Source organism: Zeus faber (assembly GCF_960531495.2).
Source record: "Zeus faber genome assembly, chromosome: 1".
NCBI classification, from domain to species: Eukaryota; Metazoa; Chordata; class Actinopteri; order Zeiformes; family Zeidae; genus Zeus; species Zeus faber.
In genome coordinates this window covers 25,800,968-25,824,226 of record NC_137193.1, presented here as the reverse complement: position 1 = coordinate 25,824,226, position 23,259 = coordinate 25,800,968, and the positions used below count along the sequence as shown (strand labels likewise).

Here is a 23,259-nt window from a genome sequence, read left to right as displayed (position 1 = left end):
GCATGAACAAATTATCCTACATAAAACAATTACGTGTCAACCTAACGTCACGATTTGATCATAATATCTTTAAAAAACATATTTTTGGAGAAAAAAGTCCGCTGTGGCCCCAACCCAAAAAGGCGCTGCTTCAGCATCGCAGAGCCCATACTGGCTCCTGGTGCGCGTCGACGCGCAACGGGCGAAACGCGCTTCCCTGCAGGACTGTGATGTTATTAATCAGTGGAAGAAGAGAGAGCGGGGGTCGATAAGTGGAACGTAGTGATTTAATCGCCCAAATCCAACGTGGTTACATGGCATCAGAGTCAAAAGCAGAGGGAACCGAGCCATTCGTGCATATCGCCTGCAGGAGCAGCTCCAGACGTCTGAAAAAGAAACCCGCTCACAACCTAAGGTTGAGGTAAGAGAAACTGCCGCATGTTGAGGGAAAACATTATCATCAGATAATAAATCCGAATCTATAAAGACGATTATCCTGATTACCCCCTGGGGATAAATTAAATCGGAGCTCATCTTGTTTTATCTTATCTCACCTTATCTTATCTAATCGTGTCTTATCTTATCGTATTTGGTGTTATCATATCTTGTCTTATCTTATCTTATCTTATCTTATCTTATCTTATCTTATCTTATCTTATCCTTAATTCCCTGCAGGAACTGGTGTGTGCTATTATTATAAGGACGAAAAACCTGTTCCATCTTCTAATGGTCAATGTTATACAGGCTCTCAACCAAATAACCCTTAAAATGCCTCAGTGTTGTTTGATCGCTGTCAGTGAAAGCAAATACACACACACACACACACACACACACACACACACACACACACACACACACACACACACACACACACACACACACACACACACACACACACACACACACACAAACTACTTCTAAATAGGACCAACTGGCACAGCTGAAGCGGGGGGCGTGGGTGGTGGGCGGGGGTGTTGGTGGTGCACGGTTGTAGTTACAGCGGTGGATGCAACTGCTGCAGTGCACGTTGTGGGGTGGTGGTGGTCTAAGTTTATGCAGGAGAGCGAGATATTCTAGGAGAGGAGACAGTGAAACCCCTAAGTGACAGAAGGTACCAGTGATCATGGGGAGCACGAGCAGCAACAGGGACTGAGTGAAGGTCTAACTAGTTTTATTGTGTGTTTTAAATAGTTTTAAAAAAAAAGGGCAGAATGTTCCTGATGTGGGCCACGGTGTCCCTCTATGTCCTCTTGTGTTCCGCGTGGGCCCTCTCCCACCACACCTACATTGATAACATCCTGTCAACTCGCTCAGGTAAGAAACGCTGGTGCTTTGTGTCTACACCTGTATGTGTGTGTACTTGATTCATCCGCTGATTGAGTGTTGCGTAACCGGGTGTGTCTCTCCACTAGTCGCCGGGTTTCTGGACGAGCCCATGAGGTTCGACCCCTGCTGTCTCACATCCCCTCCCCCACCACCGCTGTTTCCCCCGCCTCCTCAGCTGTGGAAGCGCGGGAATCCGGTAGGGGTCGAGCCTACGCACACACACACGCACGCATGCGCACACACACACACACACACACACACACACACACGCAAGACCTGATCATCGTTATGTGCATGTTCAAGGGTGATTCGGACATCTTAGGGCCTGGTGTCAAAGGGGGAGATAACCAGAAAGAAACCAATCAGGGGATCCCTGGATGTGCCACCGGTCCCCCTGGACCCCCGGGACCCCCCGGTGCAGAGGTGAGACCCACACCCAACACACACACCTTGGGGTCTTGTGTGATAAGTCGTCGGTCTATCTCAAATGAAAACAGCTCTGTAGTATCGATCTTCCTGAACGTGGGACCGTGCTCCAGTGTATGTGAGCTGTGTATTCATTTTTGGTTGCATGTTTCAGGGTCACAGTGGACTACCTGGCATAGAAGGACCAAAAGGGGAAAAGGTGTGTGTGTGTGTGTGTTGTGTGTGTGTGTGTGTGTGTGTGTGTGTGTGTGTGTGTGTGTGTGTGTGTGTGTGTGTGTGTGTGTGTGTGTGTGTGTGCAGAATTGCCTTTTTGGTTTGCTTGGCTGTCTTGTACTTTTACCTCTAATGTTGTTTATAGTAATTTCTCCACGTGTCCTTGTGTCTCTGCTCTAATGAGTTGTAACCCCACCCCACCCCACCCCTCGCCACTCCACCCCATCCCGTCCTCTACCAGGGAGAAATTGGACGTCCGGGGTTAAAGGTGAGCCGCTCCTCCCTGTGCTGCTTCTTCCCTCATCCCTCTTCTCCTCTTCTCTTCTGTCCCTGCCTTGTTCAGTCTACAATGTCCTTGGTGTAATGGGATAAAGACTCTCCCTCTCTCCTCTCTCTCGCTCTCTAACACTCTCTCTTAGTCTCTTCCATTTTCCTTTAACTGCTCTGTAAATCCTTCTGATTTTCTTTCCCCCGTCAATGTGAACAGCAATCTTGGTCGTAGCCGCTTAATGGCGCGTGCCGTGTTAGTTTCCACTCGCTACTCTGACCACATGGCCAAGCCTGATTGTCTCCCGCTCCGTCTCCCCTCACCCTTCTCTCACCCCTCTTCTTCTCCGCCCTGTGCACACTCCTCCTCCACATCTCTCTCACCCCCCCCCCCCCCCGCCCCCGCCCCCCATCTCCACCTTTCCTTGGCCGGGCTCCATTGGCCCCCGTGTGTGCAGTCTGGCTCAGTCCTGCTGATCCAGGCTATCCTCCGCCGCGCTCCTGCACTCTAATCTCCCTAAGTGCCTCCGTGCTCCGTGATAAATCACCGTGCCCGGCGGAGGCAGCAGCAGAGGCGGCCCGGCCATACCTCTGCGGGCTGCAGACTTTTTATGGCAGCTGGCTTAAACGAGCGCTTTCTCCCCGAAAAGCGGCAGCCCCGGGGCGCACTCATTGCAGGTGTCGCTGAGATGTGCAGCTTTTGTATAGTGTTGTAATATAGTTGGCTCCTCCGCCTCCAAGTACTGTAGGGGGGAATTAGCAATGGAAATTAGATCCAGTGGGTCTTTGGTCCGTCCTCTAATAAACACAAGCTCTGTGGCTTCCTTTTAAGATCCACAGAACGTCCAAGGCTTTTATCCTCAGTCATCTCCTTTCATAAGAAGTGGTGTGGATGTCAAATGAATCACTCTATGATGCACCATGTAGGGGTGTGCTAATTTTTAATTGATACACTTTAAACACCAACAGATAGAATCACTTATCCAACTGTTCTTGATTAGTGTTGGAGTTCACACCATAGATTGACGCCGACTTTGACTCAGAACCTGGATGCGTACCTCATAGCAGCTGTAGAGTTATATGATAGCAGCAGGACATTGAAATAGATGAAAAGCTTCCATTCACAAACGGCGGCTGTTGAATGAGCTCCAACCCAAACAACTCTGGCTTCCTGCAGCGAGGCAGCGGGCGAAAGATCTAATGTTCATTCATCATAAAAGACATTCTATTACAGTATTTGCACTTAAAACTATATGAGAAAGAAAGTATGAAAAAAAAAAACATAAGAAAAAATTGAATCATGTACAGGCATAATTGGTTTGGCTTTAATCGTGCCCAGCAGCACTGTGACGTCTGGTTATGTAACTTGCCTCTGCAGGGTCGCACAGGAGCCCCAGGGCTCCCGGGGAAACAAGGGCAGTCAGGGTGGCCCGGTCAAGAGGGACCCAAAGTGAGTGTGACGTTGTTTCTAATACATAGAAATATCTCTTTTCAAATAGATTATATAAAAAATATATATATATTTTCTCTGATACAGTAAGGCCTTGTCCAGTGTGCATACCAGCATATCATCTGGTCCTCAGATGATTATGTTGGTTTGACAACATGTGTCCCAGTCAAAATACAATCAGACAAACACCTATGTTTCACATCTTTCTGTGTTTAATTCAGGGAGAGAAAGGTGACCCAGGACTCATGGGGTTGCCCGGACTAAGAGGACCACCAGGGACTAAGGTTTGTACATCACGGTAACATCACAGCTCATTGAATAAGCCATGAATCATCTTTATATTCTACATCTCTACGGATCTTGTATATTTTCTCCCCTCATTTCTCAGGGCTTGCTTGGCTACAAAGGGGAAAAGGTAATGTACTCTACTGTTGTATACTGTACTATAACTGCTGTACTTATATTCTGTACTCCTGTACGGTTCTCTGCTTCATTTGAGATTTCTCTGCCATTTTTCTCTTCTTCCTCCACTGAAGGGAGCTCGTGGTGACAGTGGAGTTATGGGACCCAAGGGCGATAAAGTAAGTATGGTGTGTTTTGCACGGTTTTAGTGGTCAAGGTCAGTCTGAAAACTATTTAAAGCCTCTTGTCCAGTTGTTCGAGCTGATGTCGGGAACCTAAAAAGGGTTTACAGGTTTAGGATTAGGATGCTTAAAAAAAGCCCCGGGTCCCTGAGATCTCATTTTCCCCCATTTCAGAGTCAGGCTTAAAAATAGATTCAGCAACCCTTGCACTCGAGGTTTTTTTTTCTGATTTTCCTTTGTACTCAGGGCTCCATCGGTTTGCCTGGGATGCTGGGACAGCAGGTTTGCAAACTTTAATATCGATTCAACTCTACAACTCTGAACCCTTACTTCTACGACCGACTCTTACATGGACAACCTTTTACCCCCTCCCCCGCCACAGGGTGAATTGGGACCGAAGGGAGAGCAAGGGGTTCCGGGCAAGAGAGGGCCGACCGGGCGACCGGGGAAGAGAGGAAAACAGGTGAAGGAATGGAAATAAAGTGGACTTTTAGGATTCAAATATGATCTGTCATGGTAGTGTTTTGGAGCCAGCATCAATTATCTCCTGTGGTTCAATTCACATTTAGGCCTATAAGCTACGGATTGGTGGTCAGCAAGAATCTTTCTGATTGTACTTTGAAAACTGACAGTGCATTACTGGTCAAAGTCGGGATATTCCACATTACATATTAGACAACAGTTTAAGGCCAGTTAGGAGTATCACATATAGTATGCTACTTTTACTATATCAGGGCATGGAGGGATCTCCAAATGGATTACGTATATCAAAATGGTGATATATTTCAAACCTATGAAGTATGTGTGCGTGTGTGTCGTGGTCCGCGGGTATGTCCGAACGAGGCCCAATTACACACCGCCATTGCATGACCCCTGCTGTCGCCAGCCAGCGCTCCCTCATTCCTTACTCTGTCTTGTGCCGCCGACTAATTCTGTCGCTCAGGCCTTCACCTCCGGATCTAAGTTTAGGCTTCCACTGGGAGCGCATGGGACTTGGCTGCTCAGATCTTTTTAAAGTCCACACATATGCACACATACACACAAATACCAAGCACACGTGCATGCGTTCACTTGTTCAATCTTCAAGTGTGTGTGCGTGTGTGTTTTTGTGTGTTCTGATGGATAATTCCAGCGATGCAGGAATGGCAACGTAACATTAAAAGCGTTAGTTTGTGTGTTTGTGGGTTTAATATTTGATATACTGGTATGTCTGGTTTATGCAGGGTATGAAGGGCCATGGTGGAGCTCCAGGGCCCATGGGCCCCTCAGGACCATCTGGACCCACAGGCCACCCAGGACCCCCCGGTCCACCTGCCTCAGGTAACACACACACACACACACACGCACGCACACAGATACACACACACATACACACACACCCAAATAGCCTTGGTTCATATACCCTGGCAATTGGTTAGAATTTGTTTTTGTGCTTGTGTGTCGCCCAGGCCTCTATGTGGTCGGGGAGAAGGGGGAGAAGGGTGTTCCCGGCCCCGCAAGTCGATGTGAATGCGCCCCCTCGCCCGGGGTGAGTAGCGCCCCCTTTGGCAGCTACACCCAACAGGGCAACTACAACAAGGTCCCTGCGGTGAGACCCCGTTCATGCAAAATACACCCCCCCATCCGATTGCTGTGTCTTTGAACATTACGTCCACACAAAAACCAACGATTCTTCCATATGGATTATGTTTCACTTGTGTGTGTGTGTGTGTGTGTGTGTGTGTGTGTGTGTGTGTGTGTGTGTGTGTGTGTGTGTGTGTGTGTGTGTGTGTGTGTGTGTGTGTGTGTGCGTGCAGATATTTGTCGTAAACAGCGAGGAGGAGCTGAACCGTCTGCAGGTGGACAACGCTATAGCTTTCCGTAAAGATCAGCGCTCGCTCTACTTCAAGGACAAAGACGGTTGGAAGCCGATACAGGTACTACAAACCCATAGAGTAACTCATTGACAATAAAACGTTTTTTTGTAAATAATACAACCGTGACACTGGGCCTTCAGCCGTTCCAGCCTTTCCAGTCCACGGAGAAGATCCCGGAACGAGCGGGTGACTGCGGGGATGGCAAGGTGCAAGCCCAGCACGGAGAAGAGTGCGATGACGGCAACAAAGTCGTTACAGACGCCTGTCTCAGTGAGTCACGTGTCACAAAATCACACGCACAAGCACACACACACACATACTCACACACGGGCAGAACTGCTTGGCAACGATTTTCTTGTGTCCACTCTAAATTTGATCCCGCATGGTGGCAAGGGAAAGGAGTAAGCATAGTTAGGGCGCTCACTGGAGCTTCATTAATCTCACCCCTTCTCCCTCTGTCAAGGTGTCTCACACTCCACCTCTCAATTCAATTAAATTAGCAGGGGAAGAAATGCCGTATTGGCTTCGGTGGAGCTCACGGGAGGGAGTGCCAAAGCAATTAGTAATGTTCCTCTTCCCTCTCGTTCCCTCCTCTTCCCTCTCCCTCTCCCGTTTTCCCTTCTGATCAGCTTATCTTTCCTGTGCCCTTTCAGACTGTAAGTTTGCTTACTGTGGGGACGGCTATCGGCACGAGGGCATGGAAGAGTGCGATGGAAAGGACTTTGGCTACCAGACCTGCAAATCCTACCTTCCAGGGTACCTTTTCTTTATGTTAAAGATACACGGAAATCCTTCTCTGTGTTTTCAACCTTCTGACCCTTCCGAGTGTGACAAATGTTCTTGTTTTTCTTCCTTTTATTATTATGTTGGAGCAAGCAACACTCATCTCCTGTGATTCAATTCACATTTAGGCCTATAAGCTACAGATTGCTGCTAAACAAGAATCTTTCTGATTGTACATTGAAAACTGACAGTGCGTAACTGATCAAAGTGGGGATATTCCACATTGCATATTAGGCAACAGTTTCATGCCAACGAGGTATATCACACACAGTATGCTACTTTTATTATATCAGGGCATGGAGGGAGCTCCAAATGGATTACGTATATCAAAATTATGATATTTCAAAACCTATGAAGCAATTTTCTATATATATATACGTATATATATATATATATATATATATATATATATATATATATATATATATAAAATATGTTTGTGTGTGTGTTCAGGTACTCCCCACTTAACGGCATGCCTGTTTAACGACTGTTCAGACTTACGCGTCTCAATGTCTGCGTGCGTGTATTGTTTGTTTGTATAAAATATATATACTAAAAATTATAATATATTTATATTTAACAAAAATATTTATATAAAAATAGTTTCATAGTTTTTAAATATATCATCATATATTCTTTATTAAACTGTATATTAGATTAAATATGAGCATATCTGTCTGATCTGTGTGTGTGTGTGTGTGTGTGTGTGTGTGTGTGTGTGTGTGTCGTCTGCAGATCGTTCGGGCAGCTACGATGCACTGATTCCTGCCTTATCGACTCCACCAGCTGCAAGTACTTCACCTGAGCCCCCACCCTGGCCCTCCGACCCATTAAATAAACTTAGCTACAACTAAATGATGGCCACCAGCGTGTAGAGGCTGCATGTCCAGAGCCCCTTTCTGCTTTTGGGGTTCACACTTCAGCTCATCACTGAAGACTCTCCATCCCAAAAGCTAACTCTTCAGACTGATAGAGCACTTCAGGCAAAATAAGCCCTCATGCTCAGGACCTGGGGTGTGAACTGTGAAAAATAACTGTGGAACTGTGACGTCCCGTGGCAGCCTTAGGAAATGGCTTCGGCGATCGTGCCACACCATCGGCTGCAGCACTGTTACAGGAACTGGTGGTTGCTGACACCATGTTAAAAATGTGACTGTTTTAATAGCATCTGGTTGTAATGTCAATGACTGTTATTGGAGCTGTGTTCTTTAAAACCGTGTAGCAAGAGATCATTGCAAGAGGTAGCATTTTAGAGAGGAACATATACTGTATTAGCACTGATATTTAGAACCCCAGTCAGGGGTGTGTAAATATCCATATTTCTGAATAAGAGATGATGTATTGTGTAAAACATGATATTAATGTAAAAAAATAATATAATAATGCGGTGACTGTAATCTTCTATTATTGCATGTGAATGTTTTTTGGGGGGGGCATATTTGATTGTGTGCATTGGATTTTGCCTTTTAGCAATGCTCTAATTGTATTTGCCAGCAATGTGGACCTATTGAAGTGAATGTCTTATTTACAGTTTACTGTAACTGCAGGACGTACTGATAATAACAATAATAACAGTAAGCACCTTTAAAACGTGTGAATATTGCTGAAGCATGACTTTTTCAATATGATTAGATGATAAGATTAAAAAAAAACGATAATAATAAGCTGGAAAAAAAACTGCAAAATGTTTTAAATGGTATTACACTGTGAAGTGGTGTTTCCTTTAATAAATATTACAATAAAGAATGGTCCTGGAAAGATTGCCTATGATGCGTTCCAGAGGGGCTCGGAAATCGGTCATTCCGATCAGTAGGTCTCACTTCAAGCTAAATGCGTTCCATTGTCTCTATTCGGGTAAACATGGAAGCCTGCGGTAAAAATGTATTTTTTATCGGCAAGCGTGTGAATCTTACAAGGTGCAAAAACGTATGTTAACGTCACGCACAAACGAAATTAGACGAGTATTCAAATAAAACCTTGTAAGGTGGAACTTCGTTATGCGTTACGGTATGTGCCACCGTGGTGCTGTGTCATGTATATTATGTCAGTGCACTCGGGTCCGTGTGATCCGCCCCGAATTTCGACATGGAATTTCGACATGGAATTCCGACATGGAATTCCGATTTCAAATGTCATGTTCCTTTGGACTCTGTGTTTATTTCCCGAGTTAAAACGCTGATGGAACGCGCAGCATTACTGGCGGGGTGGGGGCGGCTGAGGGCGGGGCTCATGACAGGATCCGACCAATCGGCGAAAGACTTCCTGCAACAGTTCGCGGATGATGACGTCATTGCCACGTCTCGATCGCTCCCTCGGGTTGAGAGGAGTCCGTTTTATCCTCGAACGTCTTGGACACAAAATGCTGCTCAGTGTGCTCGGTTGGCTCTGCTCCGCCTCCCTGGTCTTCCTGGTCAGCGGGGGGAAGCTCCCAGAGGCCGAGGTGGAGATAGAAGTGTTGTACAAACCGTTCCTGTGCCACCGCAGGTCCAAGTATGGAGACATGCTGCTGGTGCATCATGAGGGCTACTTCCAAAACGACACCCTGTTCCACTCCAGGTGAGCTGTGACGTCACGCGCTGTGTCTGGATCACTGTGCAACGGAGGAGGGTTGGAGGACAGGGACTTTCACCCGGTGCATGCTTCCCATCTGACGGGGATGTCCGTGTGCGTTTCCCAGTCGGACCGAGGGCGACCGGCAGCCAGTGTGGTTCACCCTGGGCATCAGGGAGGTGATCCGGGGCTGGGACAAGGGCCTGCAGGACATGTGCAGTGGAGAGAAGAGGAGGCTGATCATCCCTCCAGCTCTGGCCTATGGCAAGGAGGGCAGAGGTACACGATGTCCATGTTGAAGTTTTACGTGTACCATTAATATTTAAAGTGGTAATCCGTGGGATTATTTAGTGAAAAAACAACAACATATTTTATACTTTTATTTCCCTCGCACTTTGTATGGAACGCCTGTTCAATGTATTTGCGTCATGCATGTGCATGCTTCCGCTGTTGGTGGCGGGGTCCACAGTAGCCTCGGATGAAAAAATGTCCCCACCGCAATGACCAAGAAAAACGAATGAAGTGATCGGAAGAAGGCATGTCAGAGTGAAAATGAGGATTAACACGGATGTTGCTGCTGCTGCTGTTGGAGTTCTGGGATTTGTAGTGTAATCCCCCCAACGCAGACGTATGGATTTACACTTTGATATAGTTTTCTGTAGTTTTGTATTGTAGAAAAACACGCAATACTATGAACATTACACTTGATCCCTGTAACTAATACTGATTGAAAGATTTTTGTCTTAAAGCATCCGTGGACTGCTCCTCCGGATGCGGGTCTTTCAAACTTTTATCAGTCGGCCATTTCTCAGCATGGAGCATGTGAGCTATACTGTGCTTTTGCCCCGGTAAGAACTCTGCACCATAACCCCTCTAACACATTCCTCTGCTTCTCTCACTTGTTTCATAATAACCCTAAGCCGAGGGGCTCAGATTAACAAAAGTTACACATTCTTTGGCCAATTTAATGGTTACAAAAACCTCCGGTTGCCTTCACTTCCGATCTGGTGGTGTTTTGAATAATCAGGTAAGATCCCGCCTGAAAGCCCCTTGACCTTCGTCATCGAGGTGATGGAGATCAGAAATGGTCCCAGGTCGCACGAGTCCTTCCAGGAGATGGACCTCAACGATGACTGGAAGCTCTCCAAGAAGGAGGTGAGGGAAAAGTCACCTCATTTTACTCTTGCATCCCCTTTTTATTTTTTAAATAGGTTCTTCTGGACTCCCACAACCTCAGTCTAACATCGGTGTCTCTCGTTCAGGTGAAGCAGTACCTGCAGAAGGAGTTTGAGCGCCACGGCTACGATCCCAACGAAACGCACCACGACGACTTGGTGGAGGACATTTTCAACAAGGAGGACGAGAACAAAGACGGCTTCATATCCTCCAGGGAGTTCACCTACAAACACGACGAACTTTAAAACGATTCCGTCTGGTTTTCTGCAACTTACTCCTCAGTTTCTCAAGCGTTTGATACAGGAATGTTTCTGGCACAGAGCAACAGTTTTTTCTTTTTTAAAGGACTGCTCGTGTTCGGTTGATAAGGTCGTTGGTGTTTTCAGGTTTTGTAAAGTTATTTCCTGAGGCTGTACTGTACATGTTCGAGACCATGAGTTTACTGCCTGTGTGCTTTTAATGTAATATTTCAATTTGGAAGAACTTGGCATTTCAAATCCTCAGACTGATTCTGAACCTCCTGCCGCTAAGATACCTGCATACCAAATTCACCCCTATTCTCAGTAATGAATATTGCAGGTAATGGAGGTAAATTCTGAATATGCTTGTGGTGACAACAGGTTCCCTGGAAATGTGATGTTGCCTCGATCAATCTTAATGTCTAAAGTAGAAATCCCCAATATTAAGTAAAATATCACTGAGAATACAAGAGTGTTACTCTTCACAACTTTCATTATTATTATCTTTTGTTTCTAAATCAAAGTAAAGATATTTCTTAGTGGATTTCTCAAATGCACATTGTTGAGCAACATTTGTTTCACTAATGCTGAAATGTTCAAAAATACATTTTGTGAATCTATTGACATTTTGAACAAAAAACATGACGGTAGGCCCACTGAATCCTCATTAAACGCTAAAAAGACAGGTGTTTAAGAGGGTTCCAAGTTAGGAGGGTTCCAATTTATCAACATAGGGTGGATTTATACTTTGAGTGTTACTGTAGGAAATGTTTGATAGGAATTCTAAAAGTATTTTTGATCAACAAAACCGACTACCGGCCTTTAAAATTAAAACAGTGATTTATTTAGTGGCAGAAGCCTGTAATACTCATTTTAAACCAGCAGGTGGCACTGTCTTCACAACTTATCGGAAAACAACCCATACAATAACGTTGTATGGGTTGTTTTCCGATAAGTTATATTAAGTTAGTATTATAAGCTGCTTTATCACTTTACAGGCCAAACACTGCAGACTTAATACAAAAGGATTCATAGGTGCCCTAAATGTAAAAAAAAAAAAAATAATAATAATAATGTTAAGATGTTAGATTGTCTTTGATTTACAAGCATGTTTCCTTGTGAAAGATTTGACTTATAAAGCACCGTTACATGTAAAGGGGTATGCAAACCATTGACCATTGTAAGAAAAAAAAAAAAAGAATGGATGGACACAAAGCAATGACTTGACAATTGCTGTTTCATTTTCATGAACAGTAAAAAATGTTCCGGATAACCTATAAGTGGCTTGTATTTGAGGAAAATATTAGTTTTACTAGTCGTAAAGCTCTAATAAAGCATTGCCTTGTGGCATTTTTTTCAGCGATGTAAAGGACCACGATGAAACATTTATCGGTGGGAAGGTGGACGATAGACAGCAAATTCCTCGTGTAGTAAAAGTGATACGCATCAAGATCTATTTTGAGTGCGGCCATTTGAAACTGTCGTATCAGGAGTATGCGGTGTGATGTAACAGGTTCCTAATGGAAATCTATCAATCTGTAATGAGATTACAGGTATATTTCAAGGCCTGCCATCCTTGAGCCAGCATTTTGTTTCCAGAATCAAATTAAATTTAGCTACCAGGAACATTGTCCTTGAACACAAACACACTGTCCATGTATGTGTGCTGAGGTTGGGAGAGGTAGAGAGAGATAGACAGTTAAAGAGAGAGAGCCCGCACTATAGTGAGAACCCTCCCCTCACACACATTCAAAACATTCCATCCCAAGGTTAAAGGTCTTCAGTTACTACACCTCGCTACTTACATACCCCCAAAAATACACATGACAACTGAACACACTCATTGCAGTGAGCTGGTTGGCGTCAAAACCAGCATCATACCAAAGTCTGTGGAAGACTTCAGCGTCATTGTCATCATGCGGTGGAGAAGGGGGAATATGAGATTTCTATCCGGGGGATGTTTCTGTGATTCATCGGAGGTGTGTCCTGATCCCAGGGGGTTTGGGGTTCACTGCACAGAGAGAGGAAAATCAGGAGAATCAGAAAGATGTTTAGACTTCAGACTCAAAAATTCTAAAACTCCATGTCAAACCTAATGAGTACTCATGTGATTATTTAGTCAACGTGCGCGAGCAAAATTCCTGCACCTGAAATCTCACGAGATACATTTGGGAATTCCCAAACTTCCCCCTGGGGATTAATAAAGTGTTATCTTGACTTAAATGATTGGTATGTCTCACAGGATCAACCCTTTATGTGCAGAATTTCCAAGACTAGATTAGTCTAATCTAGGCTTGAAATGAATTGCAATGAATACATATCCATGATATTCCATGATCCAGGTGAAAGTTTAAGGAAATTCCTTGGTTTTCCCTGTGAAGAATTTACTTTTCAAAATTCCTGGACTTCCACAAATTACAGGACCCTGCAACTACCAATGGAACAGCGCTTGGCACAGTGCGGCCCACGTTGGTACCTCTGTTCTCTTTGCTGGGGTAGATCCGAGGGAAAGGCTTGAACTCCTCGGGTGGGGGCAGATCCTCCACAGGGTGGAACTGGAACTTGGACTCAAAGTCATCTATAAGGTCACAACAATGGAGCCATCAGAGCCACTGTGTCTAGTCCGGATTCAGACAAAACAAACAGGAGTTTGCTACGCCGGCCTTCGGTAATAACCTGACTGTAGCATTGTAAAAACAGCCTCACCCAGGTTGTGCAGATGGCCGTTCCTCAGGCTGGAGGGAGGCAGGGGGGGAGGCAGCGGTGGGGGAGGAATGCGACTGGACAACTCTGTGTTGGGGGAGCGGGCGGGGGGAGCAGGGGGAGGGGCCAGGCGACCCACACCTGTTGCCACGGGAGACGGGGAACAAGCGACAGGCGTCATTGTCATAAGAAACACTACGGGTTTAAATACGCTATGTTTTTGCATGTTAAAGAATAAGTTGGGTTTTGTGAAATGAATATCCCATGAAAACATTGTTCTGTGTCAGCTAATAGTGCAATTTATTGGAGTCAGAAATGCCCTTAAACCTTTGACCAGTCTTCAATGAAGTTCAATGGGCCAAATGATTTAGTCCTCAGAAAACCATGATAAATGTCCTTTCAGAAGACATTGTCTCCCATTGTCTCCAAAAGAAGAACGGTGCAGCGAAGCAGGAAGTTGACATAAAATTTTGTGCTACTGCAGATATTCCTAAAACTTGTTCCACATGATATCTGATATTCATTGCATTTGTGGCACAATATGAGGGATCATCAATTAACTGAAGCCACCTTTGACCAGCGTCTGCTTCACATCTTTTGAAGGGACGTTTTTCATGTTTTTTTAGAGGTAATTTGACCCATTCTGTCAAGCTGACTGTAAAGGAAAGGCACAATTTTAAATCCATTCATTATGATAAGTCTTTGAAAAACAAATTAAATGGCATATTCGTTGCAAAACCCATAACCGAGTTGCCCAGGGAAAACCACTTGTGTATTTGGTCTTCACATACCTGCACTGCGTGGCACTGCGGGTGGTCTTCGGGTGGGGGCAGTGCATGGGTAGGAGGGTGGCAAAGGGGGCGGCCCGGGCCGTATGACCGAGGAGGGCACAGGGGGCAGCTTAGGGGGGGGAGGGGGCAGTGTGGACGAGAAGCTGGGCGTAAAGGAGGTCGGGAGCGGAGGGGGAGGTGGCGGAGGGGGACCCAGAAGGCTGTCCCTCCTGGGGGGCTCCGAGAAGACAGAGGGGGAGGTGGGCGGAGGGTAGAAGCACCCCGAGGAGCGGTCCGGCACAGAGGAGGGAGGTGTGGGTGGGGGTGGGGGAGGAGGGGTGGACGGCTGAGCCCCCTGGTGGGCGTGTTGAACTGGCAGCCAAGTGGGCCTTGTGAGCTGAGAGGGGGGAGGCGGGGGAGGGCAGGTGGGAACGGGCGGAGGCCGGCTGGTGGGCCGGTCGTGGAAGGCCGTCAGCGGTTGCTGTGGCGGTGGCGGCGGGGGAGGAGCCAAGGGGGGCGGCGGTGGAGGAGAGGAGGTGGGGGCCGGGGGAGGGTGCTTGCTGCTGTGAGACAGGGAGGAGGGAGCAGAGGACGAGGGTCCCACGAGCCGGTGGGCGGAGCCTCCTCGCTCTATGGCCCTGTGGGCCTCGGAGACGCCGCCAGACTCTGATGAGGGGGGAGGGTTCCACACAGGCTTTGGCATTAGCGATGAGCTGGACAGAGAGACTGCAGCACACACACACGCACACACACACACACACAGACACAGACACACACACACACATCAATGATGCTGCATAAAGAGACGGCACCAGACCAAAACACACTCGCGGGACTATGAGAATCAATCATTCGTACAAGATGGAAGCACTGAACCAACCTGAGATCTTTCCTGCATCTTTCTGTCCTCTTGGCCTCAGTGTGGGAAACCCACCTGCAAAAAGCCCCCCCAGGGAGGGCCCCTGGGGTGCCATGCCTCCGGGCGCCCCCTGGTTATAACCAGAACCGCTGGAAACATCTCCACCACTGACCTTGGGCTCTGGGGGACAACACACACACCTAAATGTCCAAATCCTGATTATAAGTATTAAGACGCTTGGATAACATGGACCAAAGCTGATGAATTGTTATCTCTGAAAAAGACACCCTGAAGATCTTGTATACCTTAAAATTAATTCAGGAAAAGTCTTGATTTATTATCAAAACCTTAAATATCTAAATAGATGGCCAAATGGCCAAATAAAAAATTGCCATTTTGACTGTTGGATGGCTGGGAATCCCACCTGAAGTTCAATGCACAAATCGTTAACCTTGAGATAGTGTCATGCCTCCATAGCATAGACTGTTGTCATTGGCCTGTGGTTCCCCTGGTGGACACAAGGGGGCATTGCATACAACAACATGATATTGGAAAAGACATGCATTGAGAAAATAAAGCTTTCACGGCTTAGGAGATTCTTGCAATTCCAATAGAAATAGGAAACATTGTAGTGTAAAAAGCCAACCTATACAAACGTAAATTCATTAATAGTATTAAATAATAGACATGAAATAATTAATTTTATCCTTATATATTAAGGTGTGATATTTAGGGAGTGTAAAAGACCCGTACAGATTATTTCTTCTATATCTCCACAAGGCTTTACTACTCTCAAAGCACGACTTGCTTCAGTAAGATAGAATGGTTCGGATTTGTCAGATTTAACAATAGGTTTGAAAACGCTGACTCTGGAAAGTGTGACATCAGTATTTTTTTGGTATCTAACTTAGAATATAATACTCAGCATAACATTGCCTTAACGCTGGCATTGAGTTTATAGCAATGTAATAGAATAGAATATATTTTCCAGGCACTCCAGATACTATATGTCTTCTGTCTACACACAGTACATCGAGTGTGAGTCTTTGCAAACACAATACAGAGGTTTCCTTTTCTGTGTACATTCTTATCTGTCATGGGGCATTCCTTCCTGTGTGTGTGTGTGTGTGTGTGTGTGTGTGTGTGTGTGTCTGTGTGTGTGTGTGTGTGTGTGACCCAAGAAGCAATCTTGAGTTGATATACCGCCGAAGATATGAGAGTGCCCACATCCTGTATTTTTCATCAAAATCTCCTTCTTTCTTTGGCTTTCTTCACCTTTATCTTTCTCTCCCACATGCTACCTCTCCTCACTTTCACTGCTTCTCACAAGACAAACACATACTGTTACACCTCCTGCCCCACCACCACCACCACCACCCTCACTCTCCCATGGGAAAATGACTCTCAGTGACAATAGCTACATGTGAGGTTCATTTACTACTACAACCCTGGCAAGAGCGCTAGAGAGAGGGGGGCGGGGGCAAGATAGGGAGAGAGTGGGAGAGCGAAAGAGTGTGTGTGTGTATGTGTGTATGTGTGACATCGAAGGTTACACTCTCTTACTGTCAACAGCGGGGGCACTGCGGTCGTTGACATGCGTGACTTTCCTGAGCCTGGCTCCTTTCTGAATGTCCGCCAGCAGAGCATTCCTGCCGCTGCCTCCTCCTCCGCCTCCTCCACCTCCTCCCGACGGCAACCTGGCTGGATCTGACCGAGGCTGTCGGAGAGAGTAAGAGGACGATTTTGGCACTTTCCCTAAGCACGTGAACTGCACCCATCGAGACACCGACACCTGTGGTGTAGTAGTGGATGGTTTGGGGAATGACGTGGTGGAGTTTATCGCAAATAATGTCCGGTCATTGAGCACTCTTTGAGACAGACGTGTGCATGGAAGTGGTTGTGGAGGTAGGTGGGGGTCGGCACAGAAAACAGTTGTCCAGAACTAAAATACTTGTTTGCGTAATGAATTATTGCGCTGGGCGATGAAGCAATGTATTTCAATTCTCGTGCTTACTTTGACGAACTACCACTTGCCCATGCTGGGCTCACTGGTGAGCAGAAACTGCGTTTCCACCCAAAGCACTGGGAGGTTTTAGTCCCAGGAACTTTTTTCAGGAACTAAAAGGTTTCATCAGCCCGTTGTCTGTGTTTCCACCACGGCCTAAAGACCTGCAAATATTATGCAAATTAGCCTGCTGACTTCTAGAAAAGCAATGGCTGTTTGGACACATTTTTGCATGCTACTATACAACAAACTGTTCCACTCCAGTCCAATAGGTGGTTCATTCAGAAGACTATTCAACAAGAACAATAAAATGGATAAAGAAAGACCACCAAAGTGATATTCCGCTATCACTTTGGTTGTCTTTCTTTATCCATTTTATTCTTCCGTCCTTGTATTAACTGTCAACCAAAATATTCACTCTCACAATCAAGATTGTATTATCAAGTTTGCATCAAAAACATAAATTCACACACAGGGAATCGAACCTGGGTCCATTGTATAGGTGTGAAAAACGTTACTCACTACACTATATGCGCCACATGTGCATATATGACATTGTAAAAACAGCCTCACCCAGGGAACACCCTGTGTTCATATATATATATATATGTATGAACACAGGAATATATATATGAACACCGTACTTATAATATATATATATATATATATATATATATATATATATATATATATATATATATATATATATATAAACACATACATACATACTTCCATACATAACACATGTATACAGGTACATCTCATAAAATAAGAATATCATGAAAAAGTTCAATATTTTTTGTCACTCATTTCAGAAAGTGAAACCCATATTTAATCTATATTTATATATTCATTAGACGTAGAGTGAAATATTTCAAGCCTTTATTTCTTGAAATTGTGATGATTGTGGCTAGAGATAATGAAAACCCAAAATTCTCAGTGTCTCAGAAAATTAGAATATTGTGAAAAAGTACAATATTGGAAAGTCATGGTGTCACACCCTAAGCAGCTAATGAACTCAAAACACCTGCAAAGGTTTCCTGAGCCTTGAAATGGTCTCTCAGTCTGGGTCAGTTGGCTACACAATCATGGGGAAGACTGCTGACTTGACAGATGTCCAGAAGACAGTCACTGACCCTCTCCACAAGGAGGGTAAAGCCACAAAAGGTCATTGCTAAAGAAGCTGCTTGTTCACAGAGTGCTTTATCCAAGCATATTCGTAGGAGGTTGAGTGGAAGGAAAAAGTGTGGGAGGGAAAGGTGCACCAGCAAAAAGGATAACCGCAGCCTTGAGAGGATCGTCAAGCAAAATCCGTTCAAGAATTTGGGGGAGCTTCACAAGGAGCGGACTGAGGCTGGAGTCAGCGCATCAAGAGCCACTACGCACAGACGAACACTAGGCACGGGCTACAAATGTCGCATTCCTCGTGTCAAGCCTCTCCTGAACCAGAGACAACGTCAGCAGCGTCTTACCTGGGCTGTGGAGAAAAATAAGTGGACTGTTGCTAGGTGGTCCAAAGCCCTCTTTTCAGGTGAAAGTAAATTTTGCATGTCATTTGGAAATCAAGGTCCCAGAGTCTGGAGGAAAAGTGGAGAGGCACAGAATCCACATTGCTTGAAGTCCAGTGTGAAGTTTCCACAGTCAGTGATGATTTGGGCTGCCATGTCATCTGCTGGTGCTGGTCCACTGTGTTTTCTGAAGTCCACAGTCAACACAGCCATCTACCAGGAAATTTTAGAGTACTTCATGCTTCCTTCTGCTAACAAGCTTTATGGAGATGCTGATTTCATGTTCCAGCAGGGCTTGGCACCTGCCCACACTGCCAAAGGTACCAAAAGCTGGTTCAATGACCATAGTGTTACTGTGCTTGATTGGCCAGCAAACTCGCCTGATCTGAACCCCATAGAGAATCTATGGGGTATTGTCAAGAGGATGATGAGCGACACCAGACCCAACAATGCAGATGACCTGAAGGCTGCTATCAAAGCAAGCTGGGCTTCCATTACGCCTGAGCAGTGCCACAGGCTGATCGCCTCCCTGCCACGCCGCATTGATGCAGTAATTCACGCAAAAGGAGGCCCAACCAAGCATTGAGTGCATAGAAATGAACATACTTTTCAGAGTCCTGACATTTCTGTTTAAAATATCCTTTTTTTTTTATCTTATGTAATATTCTTAGTTAGTCAAAATTTCAAGAAAGACTTGAAATATTTCACTCTACGTGTAATGAATCTACTGTAGATTCATTACACGTAGAGTGAAATATTTCAAGTCTTTATTTCTTGAAATTTTGATGAATGTGGCTATAAATAATGAAAACCCAAAATTCAGTGTCTCAGAAAATAAGAATATTACATAAGATAAAAAAAAGGATATTTTAAACAGCCCCACTGTATATAATATATGGGTTTCACTTTCTGAAATAAGTGACAATAAATATTGAACTTTTTCACGATATTCTAATTTTATGAAATGTACCTGTATGTGTATATATTCACACACGTGTGTGTGAACACACACACACACACACACACAGTCTATTTTTCATTTTCTGTTTTTATTATCAAATCAAAACATTTAAAATGGGTTGTTTTGTTTGGAGAAAAGATTTGCTAAACACCCCCCCCCGCACTAAATTTGAGCATTCAAATTTGAATGAAATCTAATATTAAAAATAATGAAGAAATTCAAATGGGATTAAAGATTAATATTTGGAGCCCTACCTGGCACCAATGGTTCTGATATGATATGACAGTGGAGACGCACAAACATGACAGTTAATGACTAAGCTGATCGCATAGAAGAAGCCCTTTACTACCAGCATTCCTCTCTGGCACAAAAAAGCATCCGTTTTTCTGCGCTTATTTTGGCGAGTAACTTAAAAGTAGGGTAATAAGTAACTTATTGTTTATTATTCTAGTCTAGTTTTGCTAAAGCTACTAACTGTTGAGGTGTGTTTAAAGATTTTCATATTTTTGTTATTTATCATTTTTTATATTCAAATAAAAGTTACTTATTGAGAATCAAGTTATTTTCTTTACAAATCAAGACTTGATGGTCTAACAAAGCCGTTAGTGCTGAAAAAAACACATGTTTAAGTAGAAAATCGAATCAAATTGTGACCTTAAAATCGAAAGTCAGATCGAGACGTGGATTTATACATATATTATTTCTTATCTCATTTGAATTTGAATCTCTTTCTCAACCGATCTATTTTTTGGTGATCTTTTCTTATCTTATGTTATAGTATATTAAATTGTCTTATAGTATACAGTATTATATTATATTACCGACTACCATCTCAGCGAGCCAAAATGCGGACGACAACATTTCTCAGTATTTGCAGGGTGCTGTAGCTTCGTGTCATTTTAACGATACATTGATGTGACATCACACCTTTTATGAGCAAGTTCGAAGAAGTCTCAAAGTCCTGCCTTTGCACGCCAAGCTCACTGAACACGAGAACACCGAGCCTGGAACACGACACTACGCTGCAGCTGAGCGTCTGCTGTCTGCCGTGTGTGTGTGTGTGTGTGTGTGTGTGTGTGTGTGTGTGTGTGTGTGTGTGTGTGTGTGTGTGTGTGTGTGTGTGTGTGTGTGTGTGTGTGTGTGTGTGTGTAACCGAATCGCTGATAAATAATGTAAATACCCCCCAGGTCTTCTTTTTGGACGATCATTGAGAATGCTTGCGTTTACAATTGCATGAAAGCGAAAATTACTTAAATTACTGTGTAAATATCTGGTTTTCAAATCAGGCAGAGAGCAAATGGCGGTTGTACTGAAATGTCTCTTGGTTCACAACAATGGCCGTATTTCACCAAGAATGGCAAATCTCACCCATTTATTGCCGTGTGTCAGCTCTACAGATTGCACTTCAGGGTGGACATTTGTTCTACATCAAGCATTTCCAAAACATCATCCTACCTGTGGTGGAGCAGCGCAGGGTGGGGGGTGCGGAGGGGGAGCTGGGGGAGGCGGAGGAGGTGGGGGAGGAGGAACCGCGGGCATGCCTTGGCCTCAGACGCCTGCGGGGGTGGTAGTACAGATAAGAAGTGGTCAAAACAAAAGCTCACCAACCTCTTCCTCCCCCGAACAGGAAGGGTTTCCACCGCAAACAGGACACAAGTGAGAACTCCTTCCTCTCCGGGGAAATGTGAGACCCTTCCACACACACACACACACACACACACACACACACACACACACACACACACACACACACACACACACACACACACACACACACACACACACACACACACACACACACACACACACACACACACACACACACAGTCCAGTGGCAGAGCAGAGGAGAGGAACAATGGTTCACGTTGTGTCTAACAGCGAGGCCTCACCCCTTCATCCCACAGATGGAAAACATGGAAAACACATTGAGGAAACTCTCCAGGAACACGCTACCGAGTCTCGCCCGCTCTAGATTGTAAACAGGCAGATCTGACTGTGTTATGGAGATAAATGCAGGTGTACCAGAAAGACTGAAGCCCCCTCCTCTATCTCCTTGAGAAACCGTCACAACACTTACCCGCCGTCACCGTCACCGCCACAGCGTACATCACACTGAACATTTTGAGCCACAACGCCCTCCACCCAGTCGTGACATAATGAATTCTTGAGGAGTTTCTCGTCCCTAGGAGGCCTGTTTCCCGTTCGCTACGCTGTGGAATCCAGGCGGCAACGCCAGACTGAATCGAATGCACAATCTTGTTTTTTGTTCTTTTTCGGCCACTATGCTGCAGCTACAGAAAGAGAGAAGGGGAGAAGGGGAAAGGTCTCAACCGAGATCAACGCAGAGATAGATTTGAGTGAGTGTGTGTATTTACATATGCTCCACTTGTTGCCCTGTTTTTCCACTGGCAGGTCTATCTATGTTGCTATTTCTATCTTCATATCTGTGTCAGGCAGCTCGGGTGCTGGATGGTGGTAAAGCACAGGTCAACCGTTGGTTGAGCTCTGGCAGCACAGGTGTGAAAACCGAGTGCCTTTCTGACAACAGTCCTCTTTGTGTTTTCCTTTAGGGATATTGGATCCACCCGTTTTGTTTTGTTTTTTTGCTGAGAAAGAGACACAACAGGCAATCTTTATGCATTCACCTCTATGCATGCACAGTCGACATTTCATTAAAAAATACAAAACAAAACAGCCTCTAGAACAAAAGAGGCTGATATTTAAGTTCAAGTTCAAGTTCAAGTTCAAGAGATTATTTGTTACTTGTTTTTTATGAAATGCATTTTACTTGTTTGCTGCATTATTTATAGAACTTTATTATTATTATTATTATTATTATTATAATTGAAACTGCATACTGAATGCATTCTGTAAAAGAGCAGCCGTGAAACCAGAACCAGGTGCTGTTTCATGCCCCAGGAGGCTCCCACACTACACCCTGCGTTTCGGGTGGTGGGGGGAAAAAATAAAAAATAAACTGTGATCACGACGTTTCACTGTGGATTTCTAAAAAGGACAAAATAAAGCGTTGGGAGGGTCTGCGACATGCACCGCGATCATAGTCTGCAGCACAGCGGGTTGCACGGGTTTAGATAGTCAGTCCGCCTTACCTTTAGAAAGCAGCAGAATTCCGTGTGTTCAGAGCGTCCAAGAGAGTTCAGAGGGAGCAGACTGCCCTCATAGTGCTGCTCTCTGGCCGGGTTATTTTTAGTCAAACGGGAGCTCGTCCAATAGAAGCGACAAGCGACGTCAACATTTGTAATTGTAAAAAAAAGACAAAAAAAAATAAAATAAAAATCTAAAATCAAGGTTTTAAAATACAAATGAAACTTTTGAAAGTGGCTCAGATTCATGAGGGGAGGGGGGGGGGGGAAAGGTGTGAAAAGACAAAAAGTTTTCTGTTCGCGTCGGAACGAGACGCGCCGAGGACGCGCGCGCTCTTTTCCTTCGCGCGTCCGGCGTGAAGCCGCCGTTCACGCGCTGCCACGGGAGGCCACGCCCCTCCGCCCTGACCGTCGACCAATCAGAATGAAGAACACTTGCGCTCGCTCGTTGTTATCGCTTTGACTCTTTTTTTATGTATCGAAATTGATCAGGAGCTTTC

The 23,259-nt window shown here is 45.0% G+C and overlaps 3 protein-coding genes across 4 annotated transcripts; 2 read left to right on the top strand and 1 right to left on the bottom strand.

Moving 5' to 3' along the window:
• The first annotated feature begins 373 nt into the window (after window positions 1-373).
• Window positions 374-8,546, top strand: LOC307233924 (uncharacterized protein). Its single transcript, XM_080005399.1, has 18 exons — window positions 374-400; window positions 1,171-1,293; window positions 1,392-1,501; window positions 1,609-1,728; window positions 1,886-1,930; window positions 2,186-2,212; window positions 3,590-3,661; window positions 3,883-3,945; window positions 4,050-4,076; window positions 4,198-4,242; window positions 4,492-4,527; window positions 4,628-4,708; window positions 5,469-5,565; window positions 5,694-5,833; window positions 6,042-6,161; window positions 6,242-6,371; window positions 6,755-6,857; window positions 7,620-8,546. The coding sequence occupies exons 2-18, from the start codon at window positions 1,191-1,193 to the stop codon at window positions 7,687-7,689; spliced, it is 1,389 nt and encodes a 462-aa protein (XP_079861525.1). The 5' UTR covers window positions 374-400; window positions 1,171-1,190; the 3' UTR covers window positions 7,690-8,546.
• Window positions 8,547-9,185: 639 nt separating this feature from the next.
• fkbp14 (FKBP prolyl isomerase 14) lies at window positions 9,186-11,754 on the top strand. Its single transcript, XM_080012081.1, has 4 exons — window positions 9,186-9,440; window positions 9,562-9,713; window positions 10,462-10,589; window positions 10,697-11,754. The coding sequence occupies exons 1-4, from the start codon at window positions 9,244-9,246 to the stop codon at window positions 10,853-10,855; spliced, it is 636 nt and encodes a 211-aa protein (XP_079868207.1). The 5' UTR covers window positions 9,186-9,243; the 3' UTR covers window positions 10,856-11,754.
• Window positions 11,755-12,072: 318 nt separating this feature from the next.
• On the bottom strand, window positions 12,073-22,960 carry wipf3 (WAS/WASL interacting protein family member 3). 2 transcript variants are annotated; one of them, XM_080010536.1, is made up of 9 exons: window positions 22,766-22,960; window positions 21,733-21,946; window positions 21,111-21,211; window positions 16,745-16,898; window positions 15,203-15,361; window positions 14,344-15,048; window positions 13,556-13,693; window positions 13,326-13,427; window positions 12,073-12,860 (listed from the first exon to the last, which is right to left on the bottom strand). In XM_080010536.1, exons 3-9 carry the CDS (start codon window positions 21,192-21,194, stop codon window positions 12,820-12,822), a joined length of 1,383 nt encoding a protein of 460 aa, XP_079866662.1. In that variant the 5' UTR covers window positions 21,195-21,211; window positions 21,733-21,946; window positions 22,766-22,960; the 3' UTR covers window positions 12,073-12,819. The 2 variants fall into 2 exon arrangements, with proteins under 2 accessions (XP_079866662.1, XP_079866663.1); XM_080010537.1 differs by lacking the exon at window positions 21,733-21,946.
• Window positions 22,961-23,259: the final 299 nt, after the last annotated feature.

Excerpts from the sequence above, each read along its gene's own strand:
- LOC307233924 (XM_080005399.1), top strand. The coding sequence starts at position 1,191 with ATGTTCCTGATGTGGGCCACGGTGTCCCTCTATGTCCTCTTGTGTTCC. Across the intron at positions 4,243-4,491 it reads TGGGACCCAAGGGCGATAAA|GGCTCCATCGGTTTGCCTGG; the intron begins GTAAGTATGGTG and ends CTTTGTACTCAG. Across the intron at positions 6,858-7,619 it reads TGCAAATCCTACCTTCCAGG|ATCGTTCGGGCAGCTACGAT; the intron begins GTACCTTTTCTT and ends TGTCGTCTGCAG.
- fkbp14 (XM_080012081.1), top strand. The coding sequence starts at position 9,244 with ATGCTGCTCAGTGTGCTCGGTTGGCTCTGCTCCGCCTCCCTGGTCTTC. Across the intron at positions 9,714-10,461 it reads CTATGGCAAGGAGGGCAGAG|GTAAGATCCCGCCTGAAAGC; the intron begins GTACACGATGTC and ends TTGAATAATCAG. Across the intron at positions 10,590-10,696 it reads GGAAGCTCTCCAAGAAGGAG|GTGAAGCAGTACCTGCAGAA; the intron begins GTGAGGGAAAAG and ends TCTCTCGTTCAG.
- wipf3 (XM_080010536.1), bottom strand. The coding sequence starts at position 21,194 with ATGCCCGCGGTTCCTCCTCCCCCACCTCCTCCGCCTCCCCCAGCTCCC. Across the intron at positions 15,362-16,744 it reads CAGTGCCCCCGCTGTTGACA|AGCCCAAGGTCAGTGGTGGA; the intron begins GTAAGAGAGTGT and ends GTTGTCCCCCAG. Across the intron at positions 13,428-13,555 it reads CGGCCATCTGCACAACCTGG|ATGACTTTGAGTCCAAGTTC; the intron begins GTGAGGCTGTTT and ends GTGACCTTATAG.